At 48.9% G+C, this 12,943-nt stretch overlaps 6 protein-coding genes across 6 annotated transcripts; 2 read left to right on the top strand and 4 right to left on the bottom strand.

Moving 5' to 3' along the window:
• Positions 1-355: 355 nt before the first annotated feature.
• I303_107270 (uncharacterized protein) lies at positions 356-631 on the bottom strand (the record flags this gene model as incomplete). Its single annotated transcript, XM_018409952.1, has 1 exon — positions 356-631. The coding sequence occupies one exon, from the start codon at positions 629-631 to the stop codon at positions 356-358; it is 276 nt and encodes a 91-aa protein (XP_018260955.1).
• A 479-nt stretch (positions 632-1,110) lies between these two features.
• Positions 1,111-3,633, top strand: I303_107269 (uncharacterized protein; the record flags this gene model as incomplete). The annotated part of the gene is made up of 9 exons (XM_018409951.1): positions 1,111-1,311; positions 1,385-1,651; positions 1,711-1,823; positions 1,882-1,970; positions 2,050-2,242; positions 2,342-2,536; positions 2,593-2,701; positions 2,801-3,220; positions 3,406-3,633. 9 exons carry the CDS (start codon positions 1,111-1,113, stop codon positions 3,631-3,633), a joined length of 1,815 nt encoding a protein of 604 aa, XP_018260954.1.
• A 390-nt stretch (positions 3,634-4,023) lies between these two features.
• On the bottom strand, positions 4,024-5,922 carry I303_107268 (uncharacterized protein; the record flags this gene model as incomplete). Its single annotated transcript, XM_018409950.2, has 7 exons — positions 4,024-4,141; positions 4,221-4,310; positions 4,423-4,530; positions 4,739-4,830; positions 4,956-5,095; positions 5,200-5,345; positions 5,480-5,922. The coding sequence occupies 7 exons, from the start codon at positions 5,920-5,922 to the stop codon at positions 4,024-4,026; spliced, it is 1,137 nt and encodes a 378-aa protein (XP_018260953.2).
• Positions 5,923-6,676: 754 nt separating this feature from the next.
• On the bottom strand, positions 6,677-7,880 carry I303_107267 (uncharacterized protein; the record flags this gene model as incomplete). The annotated part of the gene is made up of 4 exons (XM_065969535.1): positions 6,677-6,700; positions 6,817-6,892; positions 7,279-7,604; positions 7,806-7,880. 4 exons carry the CDS (start codon positions 7,878-7,880, stop codon positions 6,677-6,679), a joined length of 501 nt encoding a protein of 166 aa, XP_065825607.1.
• Positions 7,881-8,234: 354 nt separating this feature from the next.
• On the bottom strand, positions 8,235-9,749 carry I303_107266 (uncharacterized protein; the record flags this gene model as incomplete). The annotated part of the gene is made up of 1 exon (XM_018409948.1): positions 8,235-9,749. The coding sequence occupies one exon, from the start codon at positions 9,747-9,749 to the stop codon at positions 8,235-8,237; it is 1,515 nt and encodes a 504-aa protein (XP_018260951.1).
• A 1,470-nt stretch (positions 9,750-11,219) lies between these two features.
• I303_107265 (uncharacterized protein) lies at positions 11,220-12,424 on the top strand (the record flags this gene model as incomplete). The annotated part of the gene is made up of 3 exons (XM_018409947.1): positions 11,220-11,641; positions 11,713-11,911; positions 12,173-12,424. The coding sequence occupies 3 exons, from the start codon at positions 11,220-11,222 to the stop codon at positions 12,422-12,424; spliced, it is 873 nt and encodes a 290-aa protein (XP_018260950.1).
• Positions 12,425-12,943: the final 519 nt, after the last annotated feature.

The raw sequence follows: 12,943 nt of genomic DNA, 5'->3' as shown, positions 1-12,943 counted from the left end.
CGTCTAATGTGTGTTGCCACGAAGGAAAACCCAACAAAGGGGGACAAGCACCCGACATGAAAGGACTGTCCATCGATGTGGCGACAGATGGGGGCGACACCGCAAAAAGTGAGTTCGACCTTGCTTGAGCGTGCGTGCCACATCTCATCGAGCATGGCTTGATAACAACAAATCTCCGGATCGCTGGCTCCTTATCCGGATGTTGACGGACAGTTCAATGAGCCTCCGCGATGCAGGGTGGCAAAGATTGCAGCGCCTGCGTCGTGTGACCCGCTGACCAGCCGCCCCGATCCAGCACGGTGGAAAGATTACGATAATTCGTTGTTTTACCATTATACCTACCACCCCTCGAGCCTTAGGAAAGGGAAGTGATATTACTTACTTGATCACGAGGGCCTCCAGACCGAGCGCCTCTTCGTCCTCCTCTACCAACCCTTCCCCCATTATTGCTACCGTCTAGTTCCATGCCTTGATCTCTAGATATTCCTGCTCCTCTAAGGGCAGACGCCAACCCCCGGCCGGATGGGGCGCCGGTGGCGGATCCTCTGATCGATACAGAGGATGAGGACGCAGGGGCATTCTCTTGTTGATTGTTGTTGAAGTTGGCGAGCGCCTGCTGGAAGGCGGCCATTGTGATGATAGGGGATTGCGAAGGTTTGTCTGCTTGAAGTGGTACGCGGAAGAAGTGAAAAGTCGATTCTGGTGCTTGTCCGGAGTTTGCTCTCAGCTGGGATACTGCGGCGAGCTTGGCTTAAAGTGCCGATTGAGCAAGTCCCTCTAAAAAACGTATGATGATTATGAGAACAATAGGATATAAGCTGGGTGTGATAGATGGCGAGGAAGTAAGAGAAGGAGGAGAAACAAAGAACAAGCACACGGAAACACCCGGTCATGGGTGGCAATTTACAGCATTTAAGGTTGTGGAAGGCGCGCGTGTCGAAAGGTGATTCTGGAATCCACCGGTTCGCGCGTGCCTATTCACTTTGCCATTCGCTGCTACTTCGAGCCCATCCCTCCGTCTATTCATGCTTTTCATGTTGATTATTTCAAAATCCTACTCGGTACTTCGTACAGTCATCATCAACCCAGGTGTCACCTGCAGCTCTCAAAATGCCTGCGCCAGTCTCAGCCCAGCCGAACGGAGTTGCGAACGGACATGGATCCGTCAAATCGTCTTCGGCCAAATCGAGAGGAGCTTTGAAGAGGTTAAAGGCAAAGCAAAAAGCAGCTGCTGGAATAGGGAAGAACGGCCACGACTCCGCTTCTGCATCTGCTAGCGAACCGCCAACAGATACAGAGAGTGAAGCAGAGGTGAGGACAAAGACTCCGTTCCAACCGCTATATACTGCTTCAGAGCTGATGATTGGTCATTGTGATGGTGTAGTCCGTTACCTCAACGAGCACAGCGGCAACTTCTGTGGATGTAGAGTTCGATCCGTCAGATCCTGCGTACTCAGCATTCGCCTCCATCTTATCGAGGTTTCAAGGTCAAGATGGCGATTCAATAGAAAATGGACAGGCCGCAGGACCCGCGAAAGGAGAGGTGTATTACTCGGATGACGAAGACGATGATGAGGAGGATGTTGCGAAAGCTGCTCAACGAGCCTTGGATCAGGAAGGTCTGACTCGTAGGGAAAGGCGGAAAGCTGCTGTGAGCCAAAGAACACTTTATCTACCGATTCAAGATGAGCTGACATGGATGGTTCGCAGAAATTGACAGTAGCGGAATTAAAGCAATTGGTTGATCGACCTGAAGTAGTGGAATGGTTTGATTGCGATGCGCGAGATCCTAGAACTTTGGTCAATCTGAAATCGTATAGAAAGTGAGCTTCGTCTTTGATCTTAACGGCGAAGGGTGTCAGCTCATACCGAATACCTTAGCACTGTACCTGTACCTTCCCACTGGAATGCTAAGCGAGATTACCTGGCCGGAAAGAGGGGTATAGAAAAACCACCATATTTGTTGCCTCGTGAGTGGAATTTGACAGCAAAGGCTTCATGTTGCTACGCGGTGCAATCTTGCTGAGTAGTTGCAAATGTCGATCACAGCTTGGATCGCCGAGACTGGAATTGGCGAACAACGAGACGCTATAAAAGCCAAAGAGTCAGAACAGACTTTGCGTCAGAAAACAAGGGAGAGAGTACAGCCAAAAATGGGAAAGATCGACATCGATTACCAGAAATTACATGATGCCTTCTTCAAATTCCAGACGAAACCAAGTATGAGTAGATTCGGCGAAGCGTGAGTCGTCGCTGTTGCGTTTGCTGTTCTCGCCTTCTATCTATCATGAGCAACGCAGTGGGAACATCACGCTGATCAGTGTCCATTCTTATACAACAGATATTACGAAGGAAAGGAGCTCGAGACCGACCTGCGTACGAAGAAACCTGGAGAACTGTCTGATGAGTTGGTCGAAGCATTATCCATACCTCCACTAGCACCTCCTCCGTGGTTGATCGCCATGCAGCGATTTGGACCTCCTCCCAGTTATCCTAACTTACGGATCAAGGGTCTGAATGCACCCATCCCGCCAGGGTATGTCCAATTCTCCCGTTTTGAAGCTGACAAGTAGCTGACGGGAGTGTCAATAGCGCTCAATGGGGTTTCCATCCCGGAGGATGGGGTAAACCACCTATGGACGATTTCAATCGACCATTATATGGAGACGTGTTCGGTGTGATGCAAGGAGCGGAGATAGCGGTGCGTCCCCGGATCTTCACATTGCTTTGTCCCTTTCTTCCACATCAGTACATTGTCAGCTGATGACGACACCTCGTTTGTGCTATTCTACATTTGTAGAACCAAGATCAAATCGACCGGACATTATGGGGAGAGATCGAGCAAATGGACGAAGAGTCGGAAGAAGAGTCCGATGAGGAAGAAGAGGACGAGGATGGTGAGGAAGCTGTACCAAATACAGGACACGCCCCAGCAGATGGTCTCGAGACGCCCTCCGGACTTGCCACGCCGTCAGGATACAACTCGGTCGTATCGACTGTCCCTGGAGGCCTGGGGACTCCCGATTTCATCGATCTGAGGAAGAACACTCGAGCAGAAAGCGAAGACGTCCCCAGCGGTCCGAGAGAACTGTATCATGTTATACCCGAGCGCGAGACTTCGAGTAGGGGGTTCATGGGTTCCTCGACTGCGTACGATGTTTCGAACGTCGGGAGACCGGGTGGTCCTGCTGTTCTTGGAGCGGACGATGGTGGTAGGAAGGTGAGTCTGAGTTGTATCTTGGGATCGGTATCAGCTTTGCCTGCGAGATCATCCTACTCTCGATATTGCGTTTCCAGTCACACCCGTCGTAATCTTGTCGGCTACTGCAATCTATCTATCTTTGTCTATCTGGTTTATTATTGATGTGAAGCTGACTTGTTGTTATTTATTCCACACCTCTTCAGCGCAAGGCAGGAGACGTGGAGATTTCTATATCGGAGGACGACGACCTGACGCAAGAACAGCTCAAGGCGAAATACGAAGCATCCAGATCACAGGGTTCGAAGGTATACGTCCCAGGAGCGGATGCGGATAGGAGCGGGTTCGACGATGTCATGGCTGGAGAGATGAAGAAGAGGGCAAGGAAAGACGATAAGAAAGGGAAAGAAAAGGCAGAGAAATTCAAATTCTAGTGGATTTGTACAGTACGAGCGCGAGCGCGAGCACGCATGGCATCTGTGTATATGCGCGGAGTGGGACTTATTTCGCAGGTCGTGGGGTGTTGTGTAATGAGTGTAGCGTAGTGTAGTTGGCAATGTTGCGAAATGTATAGCATATTGCCATCACACCATCTCAAGCTGTGACGGTCCATGTAAAATGTAAGCCTGTGCATGACGTCTGAATACGAATTGATTTAATCTATGATACTAGAATATCAAAGTAAACGTGTTTGCTTTCATTCCGTGCGATCCAGGTCATTCTGTCTACAGTACATCGCATACAAATACTGCGTACTGATTGACGAAAAATGCCACCGTCGGCATATAACCTACTTTTACTCTTTGGATCAGAAGGCCAAATGTTCAAACGATGAATCCTCGTTGATCCACTGCATTTTCCTGCTTCTTGATATCCTCCTTTTTGATGATGGGCGGTTTCTCGTCGATGTCGATCTGGTCATCAGAGATATTGAGGGAGTCCCTATAACGCGAGATTGAACACCCGTGAACATTCAGGCAGATCTGATTGATTTATTTGAGAAGAGCTGGACATGACTTACCAAGTAGGAGGCAGATCATCGTTCGGAGGTAAAGCTGCTGAATCCGGAGGGGGAGGATGAACGTTGATATCGATATGGAAATCGGAATTCCTAAAGGGATTTGATCTCATCTGATCAGACCGCATTTCACAATATGTCATATACGATAGAGTAGTGTAGAGAGAGAAATGTGAATTCAGATCAACCTCGACTCTCGACTCACCCCTTGATAGTCCATCCTGGCCTAGGTTTGAATTTGCCCCATGTCATTCGGACGATGAACAATCCGAGGCATAGAAGGAACGAGAAGAGGTTCATAAAGATCAAGGCGCTACAAATCGGGAGTACGGAGTAGGGAGGTAAGAGTTGTTAGCCGTAGTCATGTTTTGAGGGGACGGACGATCCAAGAGATTATGATAAGTCACGGATCAGTATCCTGCAGACCGCTCATGATATCTCTCGAAGAGATTTGATTTCGCACAGAAACAAAGACGCCGTGAAATGTTGCATGAGGGTACGAGACGGACAAGTTCACTCACCCAGGTTTAACAGATATCGAATCTACACCGTCAATCTGAATATCTTTGACTTTAGATTGGATCTTCGTTAACATCCCAGTATCAAGAGACCACTATATCATACCACATACAGCCAAATCAACGTTATCTTATCAGTACTCATTCCTTTAACATACTATCTCATACCACACCGTGCATTGTTGAGTCATTTAGTCTGAGTCGGATTGATCACACTCACAGCAATGAGGATCATCAATGAGCTATAACCGACACCGACAAAAGCCCATCTCGTCCAGTTGTACGCGTGCGTTTCTTTAGCTTTCCAAGAACCGGAGGAAGCCAAAGTCCAATTGAGGGTTAGGTATACCGTCAACCCGGCTGACCCAAAACAATCAAATCAGTATACAAGGGTCTGACGAGCAGGTATCGCCCAATTGCCCTCCAAGCATAGTAAGCTGTGAAGGCGGGAGGAAGCAACGCACCGAAGAGGTGCATAAGGGCATCCGCAACCAAATACCCTTTATCGACACTCTCGCTAACCCCACTCAAACCCTTGAGGGGATCAGGTAGTTGGTTGAAAGTCGACGAGAAGTTCGAAGAGAATCCTCTGAGATCCGAGCATGTGTCTCTGAAGTGATCAAGTCACGAATCAGTCCATCGAATAGATCTTTGTCGATTTGAGCCGATTTGAGTTAAATAAAGACGATATTTGGGCATGATGCGTCGCATAGAGAAGATAAGGGATCCGGACCGAGTACTCACTCAAAACCTTTCATTCCCTTCAAACACCAACCCCAACTCCCCAAATTCAGACTCACACCCTGTCCCTCATACTCAAAAGTCAGCTTGGCGATGCTGAGTCCACTGATGATCGGAGTTGACAAATTGGTCAGTAAGACCAACAAGAATACGGCGAATACGGGGAAAAACAGGTATGTCGCTTGATTGCCTTTATCAGGGTCGGTCAACTTTGGCCCCTTTCCCTTGTCGGGCGTGGAGTCGTACTTCAAACATCCTAAATCAGCATCAGTGTTGTTGTTGGTGTTGTTGCCACTGCCCAGATGGTATAGGTTCTCGTTGACTATCTGCTTGTCATCGCGTCCAGTATTTAGATTCGCGGGATCGTCTGGTCCCTTAGTAAAATTGTTGTTGAACCGCGGGGGTCTGGTATCGTACAGCGTCATCGAGCCAATTGACTTCTTCATACTAAGTAGCGATAACGGTTGAATCCTGTGAAGGGTACCTTTGGCGAGTCAGGCGTCGAACGTTATATCTTTCTACCTTGAAGGCGCTGTTATGCGAATCTGCCTCGTCGATAAGACAGTGATTAGTAGGCAGTAGATTATTCAGCTCGATTATGCGGTTGTGGTTGAGTGTCACACGCTGCAATTGAAGCAGTCCTACTGTATCGCTTTTACTTTTTACTGAAGTCGTTAACTTGACTATGCAACACAACAGAATCCGAGGGGTGCAAGAGATATTTCGAACGAGATATACAAGTTGAATTATATGGCGCAATGTATCTCTTCTTACCAGATATAAACGAGCATTGTGAGCCCTTCCTTTGATGATGGCGATGATCAGTCAGTATATCCTTTATAAGCTCGACCAAAGGAGATCAAGGAGGAAAGATAATCTGTTTCGGGGTTGTTTAGGGTTGTCACCAGGAGTGGGCTGCAAAAGGAATTGATGGTCGGGTACGGTATCAGCTTGTTGATACTGTAAGTGTATCGAATAATTGACTGAGAATCGATAAAAGAGCAAAGAGGAAACAAGGGGTTAGTAATCGGTTGAAAGCGGCCCACGTCTTGCTGGTCTTCGGGAAGGGGTGTTAGCTGCAGTGACATAGCCAAACAAGTGGGTAGGCGTATCTTAGGCTAAGCATAGCTGATCCTTGTCTTGTATCCAATCATGCATGTGCATGAATTCCCGCATGGCATGATGACATGACATGTATATCTATTGAAGGGATTTGACGAATGCCTAAGACGAGTAAAGGGGGAGAAGTGAAAAAGCGGAATCAGTTCGGTCAATTTGGTGGCATGAAGGGTCGTGCGTGAATATCGCAGATTGTGAGGCAGTCGGTGGACTGGACTCACTTGCTCGAGTTTGGCTACTTCCACCTTGAATTGCTCGACTTGTTTCCAACAATCAAGCGGTTTATCCGGGTTGTTCCTGCGAGAAACCAAAGTAAAAGCTCGGGTGTAAGCTTCGCTCAATCGAAGGGCTCTACAGCTGGACTCCACTCGTTCCATAAAACCGCAAAGAAAGCTGCTCAAAAGCCCATTTTCTTGCACCTCCCCTCACCGTCCCGCATTGAAGCTAATCTCACTTTCCCTCTCACCCTCTTTCCCATCTCGAGCCAAAATTACCCCAAATGGATATCTCAGCCTACTGTCCCGTCCTGGCCATCCATATCCTCTCTATCATGTCCTACGCCGGACAAGAGCACATAACACATAGCTCATGGCGCATGATTTGACATCTATGCCCTCAAACTCAAGCGAGTCTGAATAATATCGCATTTGAAAAAAGAGCAGACTAGACTCCACTCAACTCACAGATAACACCCCACAACCTCCTTCCTAGCTTCCGTGACCCCTTTACCCTCATTCACCCTATTCTCCCTGAGGCGCTGCACCTTCTCTCTGATCTGCTCGATGTCTTTACCCAGGATCTCCGAGCTCATCCCCGGTTTCTCTTTGTCGAGGTTCTCTTTTTCCAATTCACTACTTATCTTATTCAATATCTCCGCTTCCTTCGCACGCAGGTTCTCAGCTTCCACATGTAATCTTCTTCTGATTATATCGTCTGGCGAGTCGCCTCCTGTCTTCGATGAGCCAGCGGATGAGGGGGATGAGAGTCTAGATATCAGGGATGGGGAGAACTAGCGGATCATAATGGACATTAGCGTCGATAATAACGTTACAGACTAACGATGACAACAGCAGCAGCCATAGGCACAATCATACCCTGCTTCAGCTGCGTTGCTCTGACTCGTAACTCTCACGTCCCTCCCTGACTCTCAATGACGCACTCATGCGAGATATGTGAGAGAATAAAGATGACATGACATGCAGAGACTCACCTCGACGGATGTGGATGGCTCGGACGGGAGGATCACTTGATCCTGGACATTTTGAGAGGATTGCGCTGCGCCCATTTTGACACTTGACAGCTATTGAAGTTGCGGAGGAGAAATGTTGTAGTGGTGTCCTTATCATAGAGCGAAAGATGAAATCATCATGCCTTTCTCATGTTGACTCTCGGAAGGTCGGAAGGGAAGTTACCAATTCACCATACGATATTTGATCCCGCTCACCCTTCCTACACCAATGTGGCGAATAACCCTTTTTCTGTCTTTCCAGCTTGTGTACAGGTGACGATTTATTCATTCGAGTGTGCAAAACATATAACAGACAGGTAACGACGCAAACAAGTGACGACCAGGTACAACATTCTGAGGCGTCTATTCAGCTGACAAGCGACGGTACAGCTACAACACACATTCCCCCAATCAAATGGCATCCTCAAGTACCTTGAATGAGGCATTTGGACTTAGACGTTTCTCCATCTTTCCTCGCGATTGATCACATTTCCGACCTTTCCCTCCGCGGAAAGTCTCTGTCTCTCGCAATTCTCGATGATGTCTCTCGTCTACCCGCTCTGCCCTACTTGCTAATCTATCCGCTCTCAATTCTTGCTCCTCTTCGAGATGCTCGGCTGCATGTCTTTCAGCTTCTGCAGCTTCGATCGCGTGTATTTCAGCGAGTTTCCGGGATGTTGCAAAGGCTATAGCTTCTTCGGCTGCTTTAGCTTTGTCTTCTTCGGCCTCTGATTCGAGTGCCTCAGCTGCTTGCCTCTTCTTGTCCAACTCTTCCGCTCTGCGAGCTTCCCATGCTTCGAAATCTTTAAGATATTGCTCTTGCGACCACCGAGGTTTCGAAAGAGCGGGCGAGGGCTGAGTTGATCGATCGGGCCTTCTCTGGGTGAGTTGATTTTGTGTCTCAGCTCTAGATGAGACACCACCCACCGGTGTGGGTATGAGCGAGACTGGACCAGTTGATTCTCCAGGTGCAGAGGCAGGAAGCGGTGGCAAGGGTCGTCGACTAGGCGAAGGTTGCTCTAGCTGGAAAGAAGCTGCCAGCCGCTCGTGTGTCTGCTGGGGTGGCTTATAAAGCTCTGGAGAAGGTATGAGCGGAGGTGTGCGCAAGTTATCTGAAGCGTCAGCAGAAGTAGGTTGTGCTTGTGAGATTGTCGGTGGAAGGGAAAATGGACGAGGGATAGGAAACGGTTGAAGTTCAATCTCATCTGGGTTAGAGATGGTGAACATTCTCTTTCTAGAAGGTTTGACGCCAGGAGATCGAGGTGGAGTCGCCCGATGGCCCTGCTCAGCAAGCTGAGGAGCACGATCGCTGTTTGCGGATATGTATGGAGGGGGAGGCTTTGACTGGACCGGATTTTCGCGGCCTTTACCTTTCTCGGGGCTGTGATGAGGAGTTCGCAGGACGTCTTCCTGACCGGGAGTATATGATAGTGATCTCGTCATGGAAGCAGGCTCAGAGGAAGGCTGATCCGGCAAGTGAGCCGTCATTTGGTTTGGCGGTGTCAGCTGGTCGGATGCGGATTGGAACGGTGAGGAGGGGCCAGACCCGAGAGGGGACGGTCCATGGGGATAAGTGGAAAGTCGAGGTGAGCTTGGCTGGGTAGTATGAGTAGGTTGAGAAGACGCTTCGGGTGCAGGCAGCTGCCACATGGATGTCGAGTCGGGTGGTACATACGTAGCGCTCCGGCTTCTGATTGAGAAATCGGTAGGTCTTGGCTTGAATTGGACGGGTTCAGGTCTTGGTACATCGCCTTCTCCGATGGCTTTGTTTCCGTTGCCGTTACCGTTTCGTCGGCGCGCAGTGGATGGGGCTTGTCCATACTTCGATGATGACGCGAGCGCTTGCTCAGTCCCGTTTCTTGACTTAAAATGGGATCGATATCGGGCATTACGTACGGATCGGGAGATGGTGGATCCGGAGGCCATAAGAAGAAGGGACGATGCCGTATATAATATGCTGCAGCTATGACTCCTGGACACCAATTGCTGTCAGCCGTTATCTCTTAACCGTAGCAAAGGGGCGCAGATACTCACCAGGGATCCATAGAAAGAATGTCAAAAAGAGACAGAGTAGCGTTACCCTCCTGTCATAAGCTGAGTTGGTGTCATCTAGGAGGGAGAGGCAGCGTTTAGCTTGCACTCGTCAGTGATCGCCATGGGTAACAGCTACCTACATCCTGCTTTTCGGCTGGGCCACCACAGGGATCGGCAGAATCAGCTGCAGATATAGTAGATCACGGGAGTCGTGTGTGTACTCACACAGCCAATGGAGGGAAGATACACAGGAAATATAGGAGGAAGGGATATGTACCTATTGGTTCGGGTGAGCTGACGTCAGCTCGGCGCATCAATCGACCAGAATTATAAGCGGGAAAGCGCACACGATGGGACATCAACAAAATGAGAGACGCATTGATGGACTAAGAGATGAAAGTGTACTCACGAATGGGCCGTCTCAAGAATGGCATGGCCAACAGGAGACGATACGTCGTTTGCGAGAGGGGGGAGAGGGGTTATCTACAGGTAAGGATAGGAAGATTATCTTGAGTTTCGAGCGATCCAGACGGTTTGAAGGAGTTATGAGACAATGCGATTGACAGAGAGCTTCAAACAAGACGGAAGGGAACGGATAATTACAAGAGCATGAAGAGGTATAGCAGGATGGGAGGGAAGAAGAGGAAAGAGATGAGAGAAAAATCGTATAGATGAATTTATAAATATACGACACGCTCAATCGTAAGCTTGGGTTACTTGGTATCTATTGATGAGATATTGCCCAAAGGACCCCCCAAATCTCGGTTAGCATCATCACAATTAGTACGCGTCAGCCCCATTCAATATAGTCAGCTATTGTATATCCTGCATGACTTAGTGCTATTCGACTACGATCCAGGAAGCGTGATTGTCCATTCACAAGAGTCAGTCACGATGGTCAGTATGAGATTGACCTGACATGCATTGAGTCGTGTCCGTCAAATACTCGTTGACTTTCACCAATCCGTGTGTTCGCCTTAGATCTTGCCCTGTGATGCCGTATGAAAGCGCCATTCTGCCTAGATGGTCCAACTGATACCGGCGATTGCAGTAGAGACGCGCAGCTAGCCTCAGTGACAGGCAGGCAGAACTATCGCAGTGCTCAAAATCACTGAAGCAACCAAGTACTTTGAAGGTATCCGGTGATATCAAGATACCGGTCACTGGCCAGGCTAATCGCTGATTACCGCAAAACGCCACATCATGCTCTTTCAGCTTACGAGAAACGCCTTTCAACCTCCACAACGCTTCATCACCCGTCCCTTCTTTGGTAGCAGGCAGATTGATAGCTGTCTGAGTGATTTACGCGTAATATAGACCATCAACAAGTGACGACCTGACAGAGTTCAGCTAGCCAAGATCATGAACGACCCACTCTCACCTCTGACCGCACCTCCACCCCGATATCTCCTCGAATCAGATTCGTCCGACGAAGAGGGTCAAGGGACTTATCCAACATACGAGCAGAGCGGACCGTCCAAGCCCAAGATCAGACTGAACAATGAGTCACAAGTATCGATCGAGGGTGTCGACAAGGTAACAAATCTGGAAGAAGTGGTGATAGGTATCGGTCAAGCAGGAAAATACGTCTCCAAGCTCGCAGAAAGTCAGGGTCAAGGGCTACGAATCGGGAATGTAAAAATTGGTTCAAAGAATATAGGCGGTGTATTGCAAGGGACCACGGATGGGCATAAGATTATCTCGCTAGAAGAGGGAGAATTGAGCCATGAAGAAAGCTGGGAGGTGGTCAAGGTTCTGATAGATACGATAAAGGCGCGAAAATGGTAAATTATCTCCTTACTCCAATCCCTCCATCATGCAAGCGTGGAGAATGCTGACATCGCGACTTGTTTAGGATAATCGTCACCTCCTACGTCCCCTCCATGTATATCCCCTCATCTTCTGAGCGCTCTCAAAGATTATCAGAACCACCAATCCGTATATTATCTCCTACTGCATCTACGAACGATTATAAGCTGTCAGAGGTAGATGGAGTCAGGGCATTCGATGCCCCGAATTACCTGACGGGCATAGCGGGTGGGATAGTCTCTCTAGTGAGTCGGAGTTTCCTTCTGGTAGACTCGCTCTTGTGGGAGAGATGAGCAGCGGCAGCGTCGGTGAATTGAGCAGCGACAGGTATCGGTGTTCCCACTTTGTAGAAAGACGAGCAATCATGAAAGGGGGAAAGGAGCCAGAAGCTGAAGCGCGGAATGGAAGGCACGAGAATAGAGTGGATGACAGATCAGCCGATGAGAGGTGGCCGCATCAAACCCTGAGACCAAAACGCTGCTTATACAAATTTGATCCGACCTTAGGCATCTCACCCATCAACGACAATTCCCAGTCCAAAAACCATCCTTCTACCTCTGCCCCTCTCGTCCCTTGCACCGTCAAAAGTCTCAGCTGCATTGAGTGGTCCCGGAGCCAGCTCGGCCTTCAGCGTGAGATCAGGACAAAGTAGGATTAGATGGACGGAAGATGACGACGAGCCTTACTCTGCGCCCGGGATGGGAAGGGTCAAAGGGCTGAAAAGAGGTTTGGAGGACATCTCCTCTATGTATATGTAGTTCCGTTCGATGCACAAAATTGTCAAGATGAACATGCCAGTCGTCAAGATGAACATGCCAGTCGCCATGTTGACAAGCACTTTTTCTGCTGCTCAACCAATCCACACGCAGTACTCGTCTTCGGTCGCGCAATAGACGCATGATTTGGCCTCACAATCCGACGGTGACATGTCCGGGGCCAAGCAGGGCAGATAGACGCGTACGCCTGTTGATTCCGGCAAAGACACAATGATCGTGCCTGAGATGATGGATTTTATCGATATCGATTATCGCCAATCAATTCCCGATCGATAACGATTTGCGATGACGTTGCGATCTGACCATACAAGATTATTATATGTTTCGATCCTCACTTCTGTTATGTTTTACCAATAACGTGAATCGATTCGTCTGCTTTGCTATATGGTTGATATGTTAGTTAAACCGTTGCCGTAGGTCCGCTTGTCGATGGATGCTTGTAAGATGGCGATCGTCGATGCCTCGGCGGTCTTTGAGGTCGGGAAGGGGATGCAGGTATGA

Source organism: Kwoniella dejecticola, chromosome 9 (genome assembly GCF_000512565.2).
Source record: "Kwoniella dejecticola CBS 10117 chromosome 9, complete sequence".
In the NCBI taxonomy this organism is placed as follows: domain Eukaryota; kingdom Fungi; phylum Basidiomycota; class Tremellomycetes; order Tremellales; family Cryptococcaceae; genus Kwoniella; species Kwoniella dejecticola.
This window is presented reverse-complemented; position numbering and strand designations above follow the sequence as displayed.